This window comes from Mauremys mutica, chromosome 15 (genome assembly GCF_020497125.1).
Source record: "Mauremys mutica isolate MM-2020 ecotype Southern chromosome 15, ASM2049712v1, whole genome shotgun sequence".
Lineage (NCBI taxonomy): Eukaryota > Metazoa > Chordata > Testudines > Geoemydidae > Mauremys > Mauremys mutica.
In genome coordinates, this window is record NC_059086.1 from 32,743,003 (window position 1) to 32,764,956 (window position 21,954).

Sequence of the window (21,954 nt, forward strand, 5' to 3'; positions counted from 1 at the left end):
GGGGCAGATGAACTCGGGGGGCTTTTCCTGTCCCCAGTCCTCCCTCGTTAGTGACTCGTTATAACGAACCTGATCCACAGGTTGGCTCCCCTGGCATCCCTGGTAACTGAGAAGCTCGGTGCCGGTGGCTCTTTATACAGGGACCCTTAGCCCGGCACTGAGACGCGGCCACCTCTGGGGTGGGACAGGTGCGTGTATTCAGGGATTACCCAGGCAGCAGAACGCCCTGCTGAGCCTCCCCCCACCCCCTCCTTGGCTTCCCCGGCACAGTCCCCCAACCCAGCCCTGACCCCATCCCGCCCGGCTTAGCGGCAGGTTAACCCTTCCCTCGCTGGGCGGGGCACTCACTGGCTCGAGTTATTCTGAAGCAGACGAAGGCCACGAGGAGGAGGAGGAGGAGGAGGCCGGCGGCTGCTGCGCTCGTCCCGGTGATGATGGGGCTGGTCAGACCTGGTGGCTCCGATCCGCCTGGGTAACAGCAGCAGCCGTGAGTGCCGGGGGCGGCTGGTCTGTTCCCCCCCCCAGCCCCTCCCACCCCAGGTGGCGCCCAAGGGGCTGGGACACCTCAGGGCGCAGGCAGCAGAAAATTCTATGGGGAGGGTGTTGGGGGCCCCAGGGCATCAAGTAGGGTCAGAGCCAGCAAGATTTGGGGGATTTGTCGCACTAGGGGGTGCTGGGCCGCAGGGCGGGGAGCTCAGTAGGGGGCGCTCTCCCCCTCAGTCAGGGCTGGCCCCATTGCCCCAGCACGGCACTAGGGGGCGCTGTGTGATCCCGCCTGGCCGTCATTTAAGGCATTTCACCCCCTTCCTTATGGCCACACCAGCTCAGGCCAACGGGCCCATCTAGCCCGGTATCCCGCCTCCCAGGCTGGCTGCTCCCGGCTGCTTCGCAGGGAGCTCCAGGGCACCCCCACCCCCACCACTGATGGGCCCAGCTGCCCCCAGAGGAAGCCTCCGGCTGCCCCGTTAGCGGCAGGTTCGTGTCCGAGCAGGAGGCTTCGCTCCCCTCCCAAATCCATCAGCGGGGGGGAGAGGGGGAGTCACTGCCCCTGAGAACAGCCTCCGTCCCTCCCCCTGGGCAACCACTGGGGGAAGCTGCCCCATAATCTGTGACTCAATAGATTTCCTGCCCCCCGGCCCTGGTACGGGGCCCCGCGCTGCCCGGGCGGGTGGGAGCTGGATCGTGTTGGTTCCCCCTTCAGGAATAGAACCAGCGTCTGTCGGGTTGAGGGGCTAAAACAGCGACTCAGTGATTCCCATCCCCAGCCCCCGCACTGTCACTGTCATTCGGGGGGGGGATTTTCGTGGCTGGGGGCAGTTTTGGCTCGGCAGCCCCTAGGCCCCGACTCCTCTGTGTGTCGCCAGAGCTGAGGCAGGGCCGTGCTCCCTCTCGTTTCTTACATCCATGTGCGGGATGAATTGTGTTATGTGCATAGAGAGGTGATGTGTGGTGGGGGTGGGGCTGAGGAGTTGAGTGCGGGAGGGGGCTCAGTGCTGGGGCAGGAGGTTGGGGGGGTGAGGGCTCTGTCTGTGGGTGGGGGCTCTGGGGTGAGGCTGGGGATGAGGGGTTTGGGGTGCAGGCTGCCCCAGGGCTGCAGCGGGGACTCCCCTCAGCCCTCTCTCACTGCAGCAGCCCAAGGCCGGGGGAGAGGTGCCTCTCCCTGGCCGCAGAAGCTTGGAGGGAACTTAGGGGCAGGGATCCCCCCTCCCTCGGCCCCAAATCTGCAGCGGCTGCTGCTCCCCCCGGCTGAGGAACCCCCCAGTGACTCCGTTCCCGCTCCCCGGCCGGGCGTCCCCTCTGCTGAGCCCAGGGCTCTGGGAAGCGCCTGGCTCTGAGCATCCCATTGGCACTGAGCACCCGTGAGGGTCTGGCTGGGTTTGGGGCTGGAAGCAGAGACACTAAGTCAGGCCCCTCACCAGCGACCACCAGCTGCGCGGGGTCGCTGGGCTCTGAGGAGACGAAGGGCTCTGACCGAGGCCGGTAGCTGCAGCTGTAGCTCCCTCAGCATCTGGCCTGGGGTCTGGCCCTGGATCCCCCCAAAATGGACTGTGCTGAGAGTCTGTGCTCACTGATTTCTGTGCTAACAAGCTCTGTTCCTTCGACTCATAAATCTTCTGTTTTACAACATTGGCTGAGAGTCACGGCTGGCTGCGGATTGGGGGTGCAGGGCCCTCTGGCTTCCCCAGGGGTCCCGTCCAGGTGGACCCGCCAAGGGGACGCACACGGTGTGACCAGGGATGCTGAAAGCTCCGAGGTCAGACCAGGAAGGCCGCAGCCAAGGAGGCTTCTTGTCCTGGACAGCTACTTCCTGGCCCAGGTGAGGCCGTGAGGGAGGCTGAGAGCAGCCGGGCCCGTGTCCCTGACCACCTGGCTCCCCATGGGAGGGATCTGAGACGGATGGAATTGGAGCGGAGATTGAAGGAGTCAGAGGACCAGGAGAGACAGGGACGGCAGGAGGCAGAACAGCAGGAGATGAACTGGCGATGGCGGAGCTAAGAGGCAGAGGGACCCGTCTAGGGGTGAGTGGGGATGGACCCTGGGGTGCCAATTCCGCAGGGAACCTTGACACTAAATTGCTGCCCCAGGTTAAGGAGGGGGGAGATACAGGTGCCTGTCTCGCAGGCCAGCCAGCCCTTCATGGATCCCCCCGGGGACAGATCCTTGGGCAGCATAAACCCGTTACATGGACCCCCCTCCTCCAGTCAGTGTCTCTTCCCCGGGCTGAGACGGCATCCCTGGGGAGAGGACAGGGCCCAGGGATTCGGGCTGGCTCAGCGACCCCAGGATCCCAGGAATGGGAGATACAGCCTGTAGACGGGCTGGACTCATCCCTGCAGCGCCTCCTGCTGGTGACTCCGGGAATTAGCTCCTTCCAGCACTGGAGCACCCTCTGCAGGCTGGTGATCCACCTGTCCTCTGGCCCCCGTGCCCCTCCCTGGACCTGGTGCCCTTTTACATGGGGTGCTGCCCCCTGGCAGTAACCCCTTTCTCTCAGGGTCTCCCCTCCTCAGGGAACCCCACCCTCTACCCCCACCTTGCCTCAGTGTATGGCTAGTGCCAGTCATTGTCTAGCCCCACGCCCTGGGGCAGGCTGCAGTATCAGCCACTCAGCACTGGCAAGGAGGGTTTGGACCTGCTGCCTTGGCCTACCCCTGGGCTGCCCTCTGCAACCCCCAGCACCTGTTAGCCCAATGCTAGGCCGCAGCCTGGGGCTTTCCAGGCTGGAGCTCCCCAGCCCCTCAGCCTGTCCCCAGCCCTGCTCCCCTCAGGTATCCAGTCTCAAACCCCCTGCAACTAGGCCCTCTGGCTTCCCTGGCCTTTTATAGGGGCCAGCTGAGGCTCAGTTTGGGGCGTGGCCCCAGCTGCAGCCACTTCCCCAATCAGCCCAGCCTAAAGGCTGCTTTCTCCTGCCACAGCCCCTTCCCAGGGCTGTTTTTAACCCCTTCAGGGCTGGAGCAGGGGTCCACCCTGCTACACAGCCCCTGCCTGGCTCCACGGAAACCGGAGCCAAAATCATTACTGACTAGTATTAATTGCCAGGAGCCTCGTCATGGGCCAGTTCCCCCATGTGCTTGGAGCTGTACAGACACACGACACAGAGACAGTCCCTGCCCCAGCCAGGTGCCATTCACACCTGGAGTCACTGCAGAGCAGGTCTGGGCGCGGCTGTTCCTATTTCGGAGGAGAAACGTCCCTGTGTCTGTAGAGCTACAGGGGAGCTTGTCTGCCAATCGGGGGCGGGGGGGCAGCGGGGGGCGGATTCCGACAGCCCAGTCTTGCTCTGAGACCCCCTGAGGGTCTGGCTGTGGGTGGACTGGGAGCAGGGACACTGAGCCGGGCCCCTCACCTGCTACCACCAGTTCCACGGGGTCGCTGGGATGTGACCAGATGGGCAGGTCCCATTTGGTGCTATATTGGCAGCTGTAGTTCCCTGCATCTCCCAGGCTCACATTGCGGATGGGAAACTCAGCCACGTCCCCCACGGGGTCCATCGAGCGCCGTGCGTCCGGGTCTCCAGCTTTACTCAGAAGGACCCTCGCTCCCCGACACGGACACTCACACCGGATGGTCACGGCTCCCCCCGGGGTGACCCACCCGCTGGGGTGCAGGGAGATGTGGGGTTTGGGGTTGCTGGGCTCTGCAGGCAGGAGGAGGAGACAGGCCGTGAGACCCAGACCCCGGCAGGGTCACTGCATCCCATCCCCACAGCCCAGCCCCAGTGACGAGGCCGATACAGGGGCCTGCAGGGAGAGTCTCCTGGATGCTTTTCCCCCGAATCCAAGACCGAGAGAGCTGGGCTAGCGACACAAGAGACACGGGGTCCCCTCAGCAGGGTAATAACGCGCAGATCCATCTGCCAGGAGCCCATGGAGGGGTGGCTGGGGCAGGGCAAGGAAAGGCCCAGGCGACCTAGAGGCCAATTGTGTTTTCTCTCCTTCGGCTGGGGAAGGAGAAATCAGTTCAGTGGGGAATGATCACAAGTGAATCAGAGTTCGCTGGTGTAGCAGGAACTGCTGGGGAGGGTCACACTGGGAACTATGGCGGAGCTGCCTGACCAGTAACTACCATTGGCTGAATTAAACCCACTTCACGGGCAACAATTTACATTCATGGAGCACCAGGATCTGGAGTCCGAATGCCCAAGACACTAGGCCAGAACCCACTGCGCTACGGTCCCTTCGTGGCTTCTCTGTTCCTAGGCTGCCCCTAAGGGTCCAGCTGGGTGTGGGGCTGGGAGTCGGGAGACTGAGCCGGGCCCCTCACCTGCTACCAGCAGCTCCACAGGGTCGCTGGGATGTGACCAGGTGAACGGGTTCAATTTGGAGCAATAATAGCAGCTGTAGCTCCCTGCGTCTCTCCGGCTCACGTTGTGAATGGGAAATTCAGCCACGTCCCCAGCCGGCTCCGTATCCTGCAGCGCGGTCGGGTTTCCATCTTTGTACAGAAGGAAGCTCGCATTCTGGTACGGACCCCGACACCGGACAGTCACCGCTCCCCCCAGGGCAACCCCCCCACTGGGGTGCAGGGAGATGGAGGGTTTTTGGTAGCTGAGCTCTGCAGTGAAAGGGAGACAGGTCGTGAGACAGATCCCAGCACAGTCACTGCCCCCCGCCCCCGTCCTCCCTGCACGGCCCCAGAGACAGGGCCTCTCAGAGAAAACCCAGCCAGAGGAACCGCTCTGAGATCCCGGAGATTCCTGGAAGCTACGAGCGAAACTGCCTAAAATCCAGATCGCCCCTCTGTACTATCTATCTACTTAATTAGACCCCGCAGCCTCGGAGCCAGGACTCCTGGGTTCTATCCCTGGCTCTGGGAAGGGAGTGGGGTCTAGTGGTTAGATCAGGAGAGGGCTGGGAGTCAGAGGTGCTGGGTGCTGCACAGACAGAGTGAGACAAAGCCCCCACCCTAAAGCCAAGTCATCAGGATCTAACCAGACACAAGCTGCAGGAGGGATGATTATCCCCCATTCAGACAAGGGGAAATGGAGGCAGAGGCAGGTTAAGTGACACCCCAAGGAGTGTCCCATCTGCCCAGAGACCCCCATGATGGTCTGGCTGGGTGTGAGGCTGGGAGCAAGGACAGTGAGCCAGGCCCCTCACCTGCTACAGTGATCCACACAATGTTACTTGGATACGACCAGTCGGGTGACTCCGATCTGGAGCGAGATTGGCAGCTGTAGCTCCCTGAGTCTTCCCGCCTGGCGCTGGGGATGGTGAATTCACCCTCGTCTCCAGTAGCATCCAGTGCCCGGATTTCGATTCCACCTTTATACAGAAATAACCTCCTGCCCTCGCACTGACACTGACAGCGGATGGTGACACCTTGCCCCGGGGCGATCACCTCGCTGGGGCTGACGGAGATGGAGGGTCCGGGCGCAGGGAGCTCTGCGTTCACACACAAACAGGGGTGAGATGGGGAGACACAAACCCCTCCCCGTGTGTCTGTAACCTGCACCCAGCCCCAGGGACAGCGCCAGGGTAACAGACACCTCACTGCATCCACAGGGAACCTGTGGGCTGGGTTCTGATCTCAGCTCCTCAGGGTCAATCCGGAGTCACCCCTGACTGCACTGGGGGCAGGGCCAGATTCTGATCTCAGCCCATCAGTAGGGTGAGCATATTTCCCTATGCTGAATATGAGACACCTGGTAAAATTACTCGTTCAACGACAATCAATGAGAACTACGCAGCACAAACATTCAAATTAACATCACAATGACTGAGCCCCTGTTGAAAAGAAATTCTGCGTAGCTGGATTCTTTTGATTGACCTTCTTATCTTTAAGGCTTTAGGGTTCACATGGGGAGGGGTGACACACACCCCCATCCACCCCCGGGGAAAGGTTACACACACACCCCTGTACCCCTCTCTCATATGGGGGGGGGTGACTGACCAATCCAAACCTTCCTGCCCTGCGCTCTCCACCCTCCATGTCTGGCTGGGTCCCGAGGGGCAGATTCGCCTCTCCTGGTACCTGGTGCTGTGTCATCCTGAGGCAACACGTGTGTGCAGGGGGGGAGACACAGGGTCACATGACCCCCCTCTGCTTTCTGCCAGGGTTCACACCGGAGTGTGGCCAGCAGCAGCCTCTCGGCCTGTGAGGGACGGAAGCCACCGGGGAGGAGCAGGGGCGGGGTGGGGGGCGAAGGGACGACCTGGCCCATGTCTTTGCAGAGCTCATCTCTCCCCCTCAGCTGGAAGCAGCTTGTCCCTTCCTGCCCGCACGGTGTGGAAAGGCAGCGAACACCCCCAGGCTGCTGCTGGCCACCCACATAACCCAGCCGCCCCCTGTCCCCCAGCTACAGCGCGGGCAGGAAGGGGTTAAGCCCTAAGGCTGCATTGTGCCCAGGGCCCAGGGAACCTGCCTGCAGGGGCCTCAGGGAACCCGGCCAGAGAGGGGGCTCAGCAGGGGAGGGGGCCCAGGGGATGGAGCAGCCCTGCACTCCCTGGGGGCAGGACCCAGGGCAAGGAGGTGGGGGGCGAAGAGGGTGCTAAGGCCCTGCCCGGGGGGCTGCTGTGGAGCCGGCAGGTTTGGGGTGTGAACAGGCTGGAAATCGCTTTGCCCCACCTCCCCGTCCTGAACACGAACGTTCCCCTGCCCCACAGATACTCACGTCCAGACACCCCACACTGCCCGGCCAGCCAGCAGCCTGGAAAGGAGATGGCTCATTAGAGACCAGATCCCAGAGCAACTGAATCCTACGCCCTGGTCTCAGATTCCCACCCACGCCCCATGGGCACATGCCCTAATCTCACATCCCGCCCGCCGCCCCCGGACACACACCCTGGACTCAGATCCCCCCCATGGACACATGTCCTGGTCTCAGCTCCCGCCCCCTGCCCATGGACACAAGCCCTGACTGTCTCCAATACTCACCAAGGAAGAGGCTCATGAGAGCAGATGCCATGATGGGGGCAGCGAGGGAACCGTCAGTGCTGCCACCAACGCCCCGGAGCCCAACTCCACCGAGGACCGAGCCCCAAATAAGGAACTCAGCTGATGGTTCCAGCTCCAGGAAGTCAACGATGTCTCGTCTCTTCCTCTGTCCATCACACCTTGTCTCTAATCTGCAGGCGAAATCTACTGCAATCAAAATAAGCAGAAGGCTTTGCAAAACTTAAGGAGCCCAGGGCCCGTCAGCCTGGCCAAGCGTCGTGCAGCTCACAGCTCGTCTGTGTCTCTGTGGAGAGGGGGGGACAGGTCACTTCAACGTACCCTGCTGCCTTGAGGAAGGTGCATTGGGCTGCGAACCAGGCGACCACGGGGTCTGGTCTTCAATCTTCCAGTGACCACGATTTCCCTGTAAATTCCTTCTCCTTTTCATTCTGGGTTCAAGCGCCTGATGATCCATGTAGGTAAAGTTAATACTTGATCATGCAATTAAATGCTGGTGTCGTAATGGAGCTGCATGAGGGGGCAGAGTTAAGGATGTTTGGGAAACCGTAACTATGGCATTTCCTGGTACTGGAGACTCACAGACTCACAGACTTTAAGGTCAGAAGGGACCATTATGATCATCTAGTCTGACCTCCTGCACAACGCAGGCCACAGAATCTCACCCACCCACTCCTGTAACAAACCCCTAACCTGTGTCTGAGCTACTGAAGTCCTCAAATAGTGGTTTAAAGACCTCAAGGTGCAGAGAATCCTCCAGCCAGTGACCCGTGTCCCATGCTGCAGAGGAAGGCGAAAAGCCTCCAGGGCCTCTGCCAATCATCCCTGGAGGAAAATTCCTTCCCGACCCCAAATATGGTGATCAGCTAAACCCTGAGCATGTGGGCAAGACTCATCAGCCAGCACCCAGGAAAGAATTCTCTGTAATAACTCAGATCCCAACCCATCTAACATCCCATCACAGGCCATTCAGCATATTTACCTGCTAATAATCAAAGATCAATTAATTGCCAAAATCAGGCTGTCCCATCATACCATCCCCTCCATAAACTTATCAAGCCAGATATGTCTTTTGCCCCCACTGCTCCCCTTGGAAGGCTGTTCCAGAACTTCACTCCTCTGATGGTTAGAAACCTTCCTCTAATTTCCTCCTCCCCCCCAGCCAGGGGCAGGTGATGTCCCCCAACCCCCCAGCTCTGACAGAGTTTTGGCAGAAAAACAAATCCCCCCCCAATCCCCATCTAGCAACCCCGACTCTGTGAGAGGGAAACCCCTCACCCCCGTGCCTGTCCCGTCTCCCCTCCATCCCCAGTCCCTCCCATCTCCCCTCCAACCCCCTCCCCTCCGTCACAGGGACGATGCTGCCCATGGGAGCCAGCTGAGGTTACTCAATTAGGGTGAACTGCAAACAAAACAGGGCAGACAAACCCCAGACGCTGGTGGATATTCCAGTACTTAGGTTTACCAAGTCAGCACAAAACAGCTGAAACAGTCCCTAGGTTTCAGAGTAGCAGCCGTGTTAGTCTGTATCTGCAAAAAGAACAGGAGTACTTGTGGCACCTTAAAGACTAACACATTTATTTTAGCATGAGCCTTCGTGAGCTACAGCTCACTTCTTCGGATGCATAGAATGGAGCACACAGACAGGAGACATTTATACATACAGAGAACATGAAAAGGTGGAAGTATGCATAACAACAGGAAAAGTCTAATCAATTGTTGTTATGCATACTTCCACCTTTTCATGTTCTCTGTATGTATAAATATCTCCTGTCTGTGTGCTCCATTCTATGCATCCGAAGAAGTGAGCTTAGCTCACGAAAGCTCATGCTACAATAAATTTGTTAGTCTTTAAGGTGCCACAAGTACTCCAGTCCCTAGGTTATAGTTCAATGTCCATATTCAGGGTGGCTCCAGTCAGTGACTGGGGATCTCAATCCTTATGGCTTAAGGTTTCCCCCTTTTGAAACCCAAAGCAGATCTGAGATGAAGCAGGATCGTGTTCCAGGGTTTTTATGCATTTCCAGCAGCCTTTTGGCCTGAGAAAACAATCGGCTTAGCTCCTTCTCCCAAACATCCTGGCACTTAGCACACGGTAATTTATCCATTAAACAGTTCAGATACAGGTTACCACAACCTTCAACGAGACAGAGACAATAATACTATTTCACTCAAGTCTCTTCCTAAATGTTAATATTCCTTTTTTGATCTTTGAATCAAAGCTATAGCGATAGACAAGACTTGTTTGCTGACATCACAAGACCTGAGCAAACACCTACCCTTCTACCTCTAACAATGCAGGCTGCATTTCAAATCTCTAGTCATTTACAGATCTTCCTAACCAGTCTCTGTCACGGAGTGTGGGGGAGTCCGGCCCTGCACCCCTCTTGCTGGGACTCACAGTGACTCTCAGCCAGCCAGTAAAACAGAAGGTTTATTGAACAACAGGAACACAGGATACAGCCCAGCTTGTGTTCAGAGCCAGGACCCCTCAATCTGGCCTTTCTGGGGGGTTCAGGGTGCTTGGATCCCAGCCTAGGATCCCCTGAAACCCCACCACCCAGCTCCCAAAACGAAGACTGACTCCACTCCACCCTTCCCTTTGTCTAGCCCCAGCCAGAGGTGACCACCTCCCCTCCCCCAGGCCAGGCTCATGTTACAGCTGCAGACCTCGCTCTCACCTACCAACCACACAGACAGTCCCTATTCCATCACAGTCTCTAAAGTTCGGCCATGGGTCAGGTCTGTCTGTGAGTTAATTGACTCTTTCTGGCCCCGTCACCTTTCAATGAGATATTAGATCAGACTCATAACGTCACAGCCCCGTCCCTCTTCCAACCCACGACCCTCCTGTCTCCCCTCCAACGCCCACCCCTCCCATCTTCCTCCAGCCCCCACCCCTCCTGTCTTCTCTCCAACCCCTATCCCCCACCCGCCCTATCTCTCCCCTAGCCCCCAGCCCCCATCTCCTCTCTAACCTCTACCTCCTATGCCCATCCCATGTACCCTCCGACCCCCAGTCTCAGCTCCACACGGCCCCTGGGAGAACTCCCTTCGGTGTGACAGCCCCCCCACTCCAAGGGTCGTACTCACTCTCTGGGGTTAGGCTCTCTGGCCCCACCGCCTCCTGGGACTTCACCTCTGAACCTCCAGTTCCTGGCCAATGGGAGTGTGGAGCTGGTGCTCGCAGAGGCAGTGCATGGAGGCCTATGACCCCCTGCCTACAACCTGCTGCTCGGTAGGGACTTCTCGTTTTATTAGTAGTTTTACTAGATGTTTTTACTGGCCGGCCGCCAGGGTCCCTGGGTGCTGAGCAAGGTGACCCAGTGCCTGGCATTCCCCGACCCAGTACTGAGTTGTGACCCAAACTTTGAAAACCTCTGCACTAGGGCACAGGACCCGTGTGATTAACACACAGAGCAGGGCCCAGACCCTCCAGCAGGGGGCGGCAGGGACACACACACACACACACACACACACACACACTCTTACTCCTAAGGGAATTGCTGCACTTCTGTGGACACGCAGAATTCTTCTGTCCCGCATAAGGTTGTTTTTTCCCTGCATAAAATACATTGTCCCAGAAGTGCTGCAGTTCCGCCCTTTGCCACCAGAGGCCGCTGTGACAACAGAGCACCCAGCAGCTTGAACGGAGCCCGCTGTTCTGGCGCCACAGCGGCCCCTGGTGGGCAAAAGGCGGAACTGCAGCACCTCTGGGGCAGAATGTATTTTCTGTGGGGAAATAAATTCTCTGCTTGCCCCGTGCTGCAGAATCCCACCAGGAGCAGACGCCTATTGCGTTTTCTCTCCATCGGCTGGGGAAGGAGAAATCAGTTCAGTGGGGAATGATCACAAGTGAATCGGAGTTCGCTGGTGTAGCAGGAACTGCTGGGTAGGGTCACACTGGGAACTATTGCTGAGCTGCCTGACCAGTAACTGCCATTGGCTGAATTAAACCCACTTCATGGGCAACAATTTACATTCATGGAGCCCCAGGAGCTGGAGTCGGAACGTCCCAGGCACTAGGCCAGAACCCACCGCGCTACGGTCCCGTCGCGGCTTCTCTGATTACAGCCTCTGTACATCCCGAGTTTGCAGGGAAATTTCTTAGGACGGTTCATTGCCGCTTGAGCCATCCTCTTGCACCGTCTGTTGGCTGTTCTGACTAGGCCGACCAGATGTCCTGATTTTATGGGGACAGTGCCGATAGTCAGGGTTTGTCTTATATACTTGCCTAAAACCTCCACTCCCATCCCGACTTTTCACCCTTGTTATCTGGTCACCCTAGTTCTGAGTTCCAGCTCAAAACAAGACAGCTCGTCCTCCCTGCAATCTCTGTCCCTTCTCAACGGGACTGTCCCCCTGCCAGCTCTGTGCCTGGCCTCTTCGATGACACAGCTCGGCCACCGGGTCCCTTTCCACTGGCTCCCGCTCGCTGGGTCCCTGCGTTTCTGGTGCCGGTTGGTACCTCGCTGGCTGCTGGTGTCTCTCCCCGGCGCTGGGCAGCCTCCCTCCAAACTCTCCCAGCCGTTTCCATGGGAAGCGCTCCAGGGTGCGGGGAGCTGCTGCCTGATGTCCCATCTGTTTTCTTTCTCACCCTACTTCAGCTGCCCAGGAATCCTGGGGGTTCTCCGCAGCGCAGCTGTTTCGTGGCTGTTTCTAAGGAATACACCCCCCCTGCCCCTAATCTCCAGCAGCTGCTCCTTATCCCAGCTGGGAACCCCCCAGTGACTCCATCTCCCCTCCCCAGCCAGGCGTCCCCTCTGCTGGGCCCAGGGCAGAGCCTGGCTCTGAGCGCCGAGATCCCCTGAGGATCCGGCTGGGTTTGGGGCTGGGAATGGGGATGCTGAGTGTGGGCCTTCACCTGCTACCACCAGCTCCACGGGGTCGCTGGGCTCTGACCAGACGGGCGGGTCGGATTTGGTGCTATATCGACAGCTGTAGCTCCCTGCGTCTCTCCGGCTCATGTTGCGAATGGGAAACTCAGCCACGTCCCCAGCCGGCTCCATGTCCTGCAGCACGTTTGGGTTTCCATCTTTGTACAGAAGGAACCTCATGTTCCGGTGCTGACCCCGACACTGGACGGTCACGGTTCCCCCCAGGGCGACACCCCCCCTCCCCGCTGGGCTGCAGGGAGATGGAGGGTTTGGGGTAGCTGGGCTCTGCAGTGAGAAGGAGACAGGATGTGAGACAGACCCCGGCACAGTCACTGCACCCCATCCTTGCCATACAGAGACAGGGCCCTGGGAGAAAACGCAGCCAGAGGAACCTCTCCGAGATCCCAGAAATTTCTGGGAGCTAGGCCCAAAACTGCCCAAGGACCTAAATCCAGAGCACCCCTCTGTACCCATCTATCTACTTAATGGGCCCCCCAGCCCAGTGTCCCCCTCCCTATCCCCAGCCCCCCATGGGCCCTCTAGCCCGTATCTCCCCCCGGATGAGTACAGAGCAGCCACCAGTAGCTGCTGCATCTCTGGCTCCCCGCAGCACTGGTGAGACTGTGACTGGAACACTCTGTACAGTTCTGGGGTCCGTGTTGTAAAAAGGACGGTGAAAAGTTGGAGGGGGCGGGGCATAAAAGAGCCATAAAAACCATCTGAGAGCTCGAGAATGTGGCTTGAAGTGAGACATTTCAGGGGCTCAATCTCATTTCGCCGTGGAAGAAGATTGAGAGGTGATTTGGTTACGGTGGAGAAGGACCTTCCTGGAGAGAAAGTGCTCTTTAATCTCCCCGCAAAAGGCAGAACAAGAACCAGCGGCTGCCAGCTGAAGCCAGAGACATTCAAGTGAGAAGCCAGACACCAATTTTTAACACTGAGAGTGATTAACCACTGGAACCAATTACCAGGGGAAGTGGTGGATTCTCTGTTTCCTGATGTCCTCCCATCACAGCTGGGGGTCTGTCTGGGAGGCGTGTTTTAGTGACACACAAGCTATTGGGCTTAATGTGGGGGTAAGTGGGTGAAACTTCCTGGCCTGTGAAATCCAGGTCAGATTAGGAGAGCAAATGGTGGCCACGTCAGGCCTAAAAATCTGTGAATCTATGAAGTGTGCGGGAGGAGGAACAGATCCTGCTGTTTTACTGTTTCTCCTGCTTGTTCCCTAGACTCACTAGTGAGCAGTGGGGTGATTTGGGGAGCAGCTGAGACACCCAAACAGGCTGGCCAGGGGCAGACACCAGCCCTGCAAGAGGGAGGTGGGCGTGGCAGTGACTTCACAAGGGCCTTGGGCAGGAACTCAGCCTATTGGGCAAAGGTGGGGAGGCGGCTGTGACCTCACAGAGCTCCCTTGACATCAGACACGCAGGGCAGGAGGGCAGGGCAGGGGGGACCTCAGAGACCCCTGTGGCCTTGCTGCAGCAAACCCCCTTCTCGCCTCTCTCCTGGGGGATTTGTGTTCACGCACCTGAGTGCTAAGGAGGAGCTTCTGTGGGCGTTTTCTCCTTTCCAGCTTGATTCTGTAGAACGCAGACACCCCTGTGGAGAAGGTGAGATTCTCAGGGAGGGCTGGAACATTTCAATCTGATCCAAACATTGCCAGCCGAGTGCTGGGCTCAGAAAACACAAGGTAAGTTGTCAGAAAAATGTCCCACCTAGGAATCCGCCCCTTAATAACTGGTTAACTAATGGGTTCCAAAATGGAATTGTAAATGAGGAATCATTATCAGGCAGGTGTCTTCCTAATAGGGTCCTGCAGGGATCGGTTCTTGGCCCTACACGATTTAACATTTTGATCAGTGACTTGGAAGCAAATATAAAATCATCACTGATAAAACCTGCAGACGACAGACAGATCGGGGGAGTGGTAAATAACAGACTGGACACGTCATCGATACAGAGCCATCTGGATTGCCTGGGAAGCTGAGCACAAGCAACATACCTGTTAGTTTGTCCAAATGTAAAGTTATACCTCTAGGAACAAAACATCTAGGCTATATGTACAAGATGGGGGACTCTATCCTGGGAAGCAGCGACCCTGAAAAAGATTTGGGGTCATGTTTGCTAATCAGCTGACCAGGAGCTCCCAGCGGGACACTTTGGCCAAAATGGCAGATGGGATCTTTGGATGCCATACACAGCAGAATCTCAGCTAGAAGTGGAGAGGTGTATTTGGCTCTGGTGTGACCCCTGCTGGAATATTGTGTCCCGTTCTGGTGTCCACAATTTGAGACGGATGCCAATAAATTGGAGAAGGTTCAGAGAAGAGCCACAAGAATGATTAAAGGATTAGAAAACCTGCCTGATAACGACAGACTCAAGGAGCTCAGTCTATTTAGCTGAACAAAGAGAAGGTTAAGGGAACAAATATTGGCTAATGGGCTCGTCACTTTAGCAGACACAGGGGTAAGAAGATCCAGTGGCTGCAGGTTGAAGCTAGACAAATTCAGGCTGGAAAGAAGAGGAACATTTTTAACTGACAGGATTTGGAACAATTTACCCAGGGTTGTGATGGATCCTCTATAACTGGCATTTTTTAAATCAAGATGGGATGTTTTTCTAATAAATCTGCTCTAATTCAAACAGGAATTATTTTGAGAGACGTTCCATGGCCCGTGTAACACAGAAGGTCAGATGAGATGGTCAGAGTGGATCTTTCTGGCCTTGGAATCTATGATTCACTGGGGCATTTGGAATTTGTCCTTTTTCGCTTGCCTTCACCTCCCTTCCTCTTGTCCTTTCTTTTCCCTTTTCTTGTCCCATTTCTCTCCGCTGCTTGTCTTCCTGACATGGGTGGGGCTGTTCACCAGCTGTCCTTGTAAGGGGCCCTCGCAAAGAGGTGGGGGCAGGAATCGTGTGCGGATGGTGATCTCCCCCAGAATGATCTCCTGTGGGGACTGATGCTGTCGTCTGCCCGTCTGTTCCCTTGCTCAGCTCCCAGCCCGGAGAGTCTCCACACGGATGGGCTGAGCTTGGGGTCCTCACTGAGTTAACAGGGAGGAGATTCAGGTCCCTGTTGGCTGAGTGCAGCGAGGCCGAATGCTCAGTTCAGGGGCGTTTCTTTGTCTGTAACACGATAATTTTTGAAAACTGCGTTAAATTGATTCCAAAATTTCTGGGCATCGGCGGGAAGAACCTTGTTGGTTTTGGTGACAGCTGGAAAACAGCAGCACCAGAAAAGCCTGATTTTCTGCACCGTCTCCATTAAATTGGTGCCGTAGGCAGAGGCGCTTTGTGACATCAGAGTTAACTCAGCCAGTCAGTGCTAACTCTCTCCAGGTGATTTGCATAATTCCACCCCATTGGTTAAAATGAGTCAAGCTGGGGGTTTCAATGGGGGAGTGTGGTGGAGTAGGGACTGTCTATGTGGGGGAGGGGAGAGCCAGGGAGGATTTTAGGTGAGATGCAGGTATTCAGCGGTAACATGAGCAGGCCTGGGGGAGGGGAGGTGACACCTCTGCCCAGGAGCTAGACAAAGAAAAGGGGCGGAGGGGAAGGGTTGGGTCAGTCTTCGGTTGGGGAACTAGGTGGTGGGTTCTCCATAGGGCCCCGCTGGAAGGCCCCATGGTGACTCTCTCTCTGCGTTGAGGCAGGCCTGCTCCTTCGAGACGCCTCCCTGCTATCCCCTGCCCGACGGTCCACAAACTCGTCGGCCAGCTGGCCTGCGTGCTGCGGGTTCTCCGGCTTCTGGTCCATCAACCACCGCTTCAGGTCCAGCGGGCACTGCTCATACAGGTGCTCCAGTACGAATAGGTCAAGCAGGTCCTCTCTAGTTTGGGCCCCAGCTGTCCACTTGCGGGCGTACCCCTGCGCCCGGTTGACCAGTTGTAGGTATGTGACCTCCCGGGTCTTATGTTGACTCCGGAACCTCTTCCGGTACATCTCCGGGGTCAGCCCAAACTCGCGGAGCAGGGCCTCTTTGAACAGGTTGTAGTCCCCCGCCTCCGCCCCTCTCATTCGGCTGTACACCTCCATGGCGGTGGGGTCCAGTAAGGGGGTGAGGAACTGGATCCTGTCTGCAGGGTCAACCTGGTGCAGCTCACAGGCATTCTCAAAGGCCGTCAGGAAGGTATCTATGTCCTCCCACTCCTTACGCCGGGCCAGGAAGCTCTTATCAAAGCTCTTTGTAGGCTTGGGTCCCCCCTCACTCCCCGCAGCCGGGGCCTTACTGTGGTTCAGCTGGGCCAGTTCCAGCTCATGTTTACGTTGCTTCTCCTTCTCCTCCCGCTCCTGCTGGCGCTGGGTCTCCTCGTGTTTACGCTGGTTCTCCTTCTCCTCCCGCTCCTGTCTCAGTTCTTGCCTCCTTAACTCGAGCGCCTCCCTGTCATATTCCAGCCGCCTCCATTCTAGGGACAGGGAGCTCCGCCAGGACGATCCCCTGCTGGCCACTGAGCCCTCGGTAGTCGCTGGGCTCCCCCTCCCCCTACGCCTAGGGGTGGGGGGTCTCGGGACGCCCTCAGCGGCCGGCTGACCACTCCCAGCGGGGACAGACACTGGTGCCTGTGCTGCATCTGCCGGGCTGCTTCCCTCCGAGACCGGGACCGATTCATTGACGCGGTCTCTCTCCTCCAGCCGGGCAATCAGCTGGGCCTTGGTGAGCCTCCCACTGCGCAGCCCCCTCAGCTCGCACAGCTCCACCAGGCATACATCTTCCTGCTGGCCGCTCGCAGGCCGGGGTGCTCGCCGCTCCCCACGGGTTCCAGGGAGACCCCTAGTGTGCCAGTCCTTCAGGTCGCCACCTCTCTGCCAGGGTCGAGCTGCAGACTCCTCCGCCCCTGGGACCGCTCGCTGCGATCCCCCAGGGGACCCTGTTACTGCAAAGTCCTGCTCTGTGGTCACACTCTCCCAGGGGTTAATCACCCCTGCAATCGCCCCTTCGTTTTACTGTTCCCCAGTCACTTACTGCAGGAAGCGCCGTCCACGGGGTGCAGTCGATCCCACCACTGCCACCAGTTGTCACGGAGTATGGGGGAGTCCGGCCCTGCACCCCTCTTCCTGAACTCACAGTGACTCTCAGCCAGCCAGTAAAACAGAAGGTTTATTGAACAACAGGAACACAGGATACAGCCCAGCTTGTGTTCAGAGCCAGGACCCCTCAATCTGGCCTTTCTGGGGGGTTCAGGGTGCTTGGATCCCAGCCTAGGATCCCCTGAAAACCCACCACCCAGTTCCCCAACCGAAGACTGACCCAACCCTTCCCCTCCGCCCCTTTTTTTGGTCTAGCTCCTGGGCAGAGGTGTCACCTCCCCTCCCCCAGGCCTGCTCATGTTACCGCTGAATACCTGCATCTCACCTAAAATCCTCCCTGGCTCTCCCCTCCCCCACATAGACAGTCCCTACTCCACCACAGGGAGATGACCCAGGCAGGTGGCAGGGGGAAGATTTAAGATCAGGGTTAGTGCAGTGAGCGAGTGATGGCGAGTTGCTGAGTTACCTTCGATGTCACAAGGCGACTGCTCAGGCTCCTCTGCCTGCAGCGCCACATGGGCACCGACGGCTCAGGGGAAGGTTTTGTTGATCTGAAACTTATAAAACAAGAAGACCAGACGAGGAACAACTCGGGATTTGACAATAAAATTTGGGTTTGGGTAGGGTTACCATATGTCCGTATTTTCCCAGACATGTCCAGCTTTTTAGTTCTTAAATCGCCATCCGAGAGGAATTTTTAAATATCTAAAAACGTCTGGGAAAATATGGGCGTATGGTAACCCTAGGTGGGAGCCCTCCGCCCCCCTCCCCCCGCCCGCCCACTGACCCAACCTGTCAAGCCAGAGGGACCTGCTGGGGGGCGAGGTGGGGAGTCCCGGCGGTGCTTACCAGGGGCAGCTCCCAGGAAGCATCCGGCAGGTCCCTCTGGCTCCTAGGGTCGGGTTGGGTTGGGTGGGCGGGGGGGCGGCAGAGGGCTCTCTGTCTGCTGCCGGCACCTGCAAGCCCCGTCTCCACAGCTCTGATTGGGCAGGAGGGAGCTGGTGCAGCATGTGGAGACCCCCTCGCCTCTGTGCCTTCGGGCCGGTGCAGGCTCCTGCCAGCGGGCGGGTGGGTGGGTGAGGAGGCAAGTGGTGGGCGGGGACGGTGAAGAGGCGAGCAGCGAGGGGCGGTGAAGAGGCGAGCAATGAGGGAGCCAGCAGCAGGCGGGCGAGCCAGTGGCAGACCAGGGGGTGAAAAGACCAGCGGCGGGATGTGGGGTTTGAAGAGGTGAGCTGCGAGGGAGCCAGCAGCGGGTGGGTGGGGAGGGTTCTGGCAAGGGAGTGAGGTGAGTGGCAGGTGGGAAGAGGCGAGCGGTGGGTGGGGGACTGAGGAGGGACGCAGCGAGCCAGCGGTGGGCCAGGGGGTGAGGAGGGGTGCGGTGGCATGGCCGTGTGGGGAGGGGACAAGACCTGGGGCAGAGTGGGGGCGGAGCGTGGGAGGAGCAGGGGTGGACTGTGGGCGGGGCCAACCCCCCGTGGAGTGTCCTCTTTTTTGAATGTTCAAATATGGCAACCCTAGTCTGGGGCACTATCCTGTGCAATTGTTACTGGTTCAGGGATGGAAACTGGCCCTACATAAACAAACAAATGTCCGACCCTCTAGTTAGTCTCTTTTAAGATCGAGTAAATAATTTTCAATTAATTGATATGATGAATGTTGCTGCCTTCTCTCCTATAATGGAATATGGGCAGTTTATGATTCTCTTGAATGTGATAGTTCTTCTAAAATCAGGGTGAATAAAAATGATTTTTTTCTAAAACAAAAAACCACAAAAGTGATTTTAAAAATATTTCAGTTGGATTATTTTCATTTAAATTAAAAACAGTTTATAAAAAAGAAAAACCAACCAAGACTGTTGGGTATTAAATTTGAAATTATGACAACCTGTGTTAATGCCAGAGGGGAAAGTAAGCCGGTCTGGTCCGGTAGGGAGTACCGGTAAGAGCCAGTACGCTGTGATGGACCGCACCGGCTTCCACGGCGGGGATAGAAAGGGCTCTGGGCTGCCTGGGCTGCGGGCAGCCCAGAGCCCTTTGAATCCCGGCCGTGGCTCCAGCGGCCGGGCTGGGGCCAGAATTTAAAGGGCTCTGGGCCCATTAAATCCCTGCCCCAGCCCCGCAAAGCTTGGCGTTCCCCCTGGCGGCCAGAGCACTGGGCCCTTTAATTTGCCCTTGAGCTCTGGGGGGCTCCCAGCCACCTCTTCAGCTGGGAGCCCCTGGTTGATTTAAAGGCTCTGGGTCTCCCAGCCACAGCTGGTGCCCCAGGGCCTTTAAATCTTGAGAGGCCCCGCCTCTTCTGGATGAGGCCCCGCCCCGCTCAGGATTCCGGCCGTACCTGTAAGTCCTGTAAGTTACTTTCACCCCCGGTTAATGCCTAAACTTGCTATGTTTGCTGCCCAGTTTTAATGTAAGTCAAACCACCGAATTCATGGAAGTCGTTGGCTGAGCACCTGGAACCAGAGTTCGTTGAAATGGAAAAACCAGCTTTTGACAGCAGTAGCCTCTTCTGCGGGCACAGAAAGAATATTTTCTTCATTTCAGCTAATCCAATTCAATGACAAGTTCATTTAAATTTCCGATACTGACTGGGAGTTCAGAAAGCAGGAAAGCTTCTTTTCCTCTTCCAATCTGTGAATAAATACTACATGTGGGGGGGATCTAAAAGCTGAGAGATACGATGACCAGAAACAATCAGTTCATTTCACTAACTGCAGATACCTCCTTACATCAGTTAGGTTTAAATGAAAAATACATTTCGGTAACTTTTTTGTTATTATATATTCAGCACATTTAAGGTAGTTTTATTTAATTAATAAACATATTGAAAATCCTGTTTCTGTGCATTTTTGAGTGCATTTGAATTTCCATCCAAACAGACCTTGGACAAATCAGAAGTAAAAGAATCATCGTCATCTAGGAAATAAATGCATCATTTGCCATTTTCCAACATAATAAAAATGTAAAAATTAGACTGAAGAAATGTAAATTACTCCATATAACTGCTTAAATGAATATGCATAGCTATAGTTTACCATCATGGTTAGCAAAAGACAAAAGCACCAAATTTAGTGTAAAGACTATTTAGTTGCAAATCAACCTTTTTAACGGTTATCAACTGATGAGAATCAACCTATTATTAGGAAAATAACTAAAAAGAACAAAACTGTAAAACATGATTAAAATCAATGCTTTAAATCAATCCACCCAGATGTCTAGTTCTGGGATGGTGAATTTTGGAGGCCAGACAGCAAATGTGAAAAAAAGGGACAGGGGGTGGGGGGTAATAGGAGCCTATATAAGAAAAAGACCCAAAAATCAGAACTGTCCCTATAAAATCGGGACATCTGGTCACCCTACCAGATGGAGCCCCTCGTTGATTAGGAACAGCCAGGAACTCAGTAAAAAATTCCTGCCCCGTTAGCAGCCAAGCCTCTAAATCAAAGCAACAATTGAAGGCAGTAGGAGACTGAGGGACACTGAGAATTTCCAAACCATGGATTCCAAAGATGTGACATTGGCTTTGGATGGGGAGAAGCAGGAAATCACTAGGGATTCTTGTCCCAAACAACAATCACCCATTGTCCTTTTGAGCTCAAAGGTGTTCAACACTCATGACCTACTCAAATCGCACTACAGCTAGGAGTTAGAGAAGTGCCTCCATCCTGAACAGAGGTGGTGAAAATAGAGGTAAGAAGCAAGAGTTGGTTACACAGGAAGGCTGCGGCAGAGACAAAAAAAAAAACATAAGAAAAAACATTTGTCAACAATGTTTTGCATTTAAACCTGAGTTCTTAAAGAAAGGAAATATTATCTGCAGTTAGTGAACTGAATTGATACCTTCAGATCACCATGTCCTTTGAGAAGTATGAACTGGTAGATCTCATCCCCTCACCAGGGGCGGCTCTAGTAATTTCGCCGCCCCAAGCAGGGCGGCGCGCCGTGGGGGGCGCTCTGCCGGTCGCCGGTCCTGCGGCTCCGGTGGACCTCCTGCAGACGTGCCTGCAGAGGGTCCGCTGGTCCCGCGGCTCCGGTGGACCTCCCACAGGCATGCCTGCGGGAGGTCCACCGGAGCCGCCTGCCGCCCTCCCGCAGGATGCCGCCCCAAGCGCGCGCTTGGCGCGCTGGGGTCTGGAGCCGGCCCTGCCCCCCACACCTCATTTTTATTCATAGATTGAAGGAAAAAAACATATTTGCTGCTTGGTCAGCTCCCCAGGGGTTTCTTAAATCCAGTGAATTTGTCATTGAACTGAACTAGTTGCATAAACTGAAATGAAGAAAATATTTCTTCTGCACTTTCAGAGGAGGCTACTGCTGTCGAAAGCTGTTTTAGCACTTCAAGTAATTCTGGTTCTAGGGGCTTCAATGGTTCGACGGTCCTTAAAACTTGGCAGGAAACATGTACTGCTTAATATTGGTTTTCTTCTATTCTCTTTAAATTATTTTAAGAGATTATAATAAGGTGAGGGCTTAACATCGGTTGTCAATTTCAAATTTAATTTTCAGCAGGTTTAGTTTAACAAACAAGCCTCTGGTTAATTTAATTTAAAAAATCCAGTTCATATTTTAAAAATAATCTATTTTTAATCCATCTGCCTAGGGATTGAAAAGCCTCCTACCTCATCTCCTAGTCCAGGAAGGGACCCTGAGGCAGTGAC

General features: G+C 56.0%; 2 protein-coding genes across 2 annotated transcripts in view; both read right to left on the minus strand.

The window, feature by feature from the left end:
- The window catches only part of LOC123349993 (immunoglobulin superfamily member 1-like), a 44,615-nt gene extending 36,931 nt beyond the window's left edge, over positions 1 to 7,684 (minus strand). The window contains exons 1-6 of the mRNA XM_044988327.1: positions 7,378 to 7,684; positions 7,115 to 7,150; positions 5,601 to 5,885; positions 4,765 to 5,055; positions 3,635 to 4,138; positions 349 to 468 (exon numbers count right to left, since the gene is read on the minus strand). Of these exons, the coding sequence (XP_044844262.1) occupies positions 349 to 468; positions 3,635 to 4,138; positions 4,765 to 5,055; positions 5,601 to 5,885; positions 7,115 to 7,150; positions 7,378 to 7,408 (1,267 nt within the window). The 5' untranslated portion in view covers positions 7,409 to 7,684. The remainder of the gene's footprint in view (positions 1 to 348; positions 469 to 3,634; positions 4,139 to 4,764; positions 5,056 to 5,600; positions 5,886 to 7,114; positions 7,151 to 7,377) is intronic.
- A 3,475-nt stretch (positions 7,685 to 11,159) lies between these two features.
- On the minus strand, positions 11,160 to 13,567 carry LOC123349933 (immunoglobulin superfamily member 1-like). Its single transcript, XM_044988237.1, has 3 exons — positions 13,241 to 13,567; positions 12,260 to 12,557; positions 11,160 to 11,578 (listed from the first exon to the last, which is right to left on the minus strand). Exons 1-3 carry the CDS (start codon positions 13,280 to 13,282, stop codon positions 11,418 to 11,420), a joined length of 501 nt encoding a protein of 166 aa, XP_044844172.1. The 5' UTR covers positions 13,283 to 13,567; the 3' UTR covers positions 11,160 to 11,417.
- Between the last annotated feature and the right edge of the window lie 8,387 nt (positions 13,568 to 21,954).

Excerpts from the sequence above, each read along its gene's own strand:
- LOC123349933 (XM_044988237.1), bottom strand. The coding sequence starts at position 13,282 with ATGGGAGGACATCAGGAAACAGAGAATCCACCACTTCCCCTG. Across the intron at positions 12,558-13,240 it reads AGAATCCACCACTTCCCCTG|AGCCCAGCTACCCCAAACCC; the intron begins GTAATTGGTTCC and ends TTCTCACTGCAG. Across the intron at positions 11,579-12,259 it reads CGTGGAGCTGGTGGTAGCAG|GACATCTGGTCGGCCTAGTC; the intron begins GTGAAGGCCCAC and ends CCATAAAATCAG.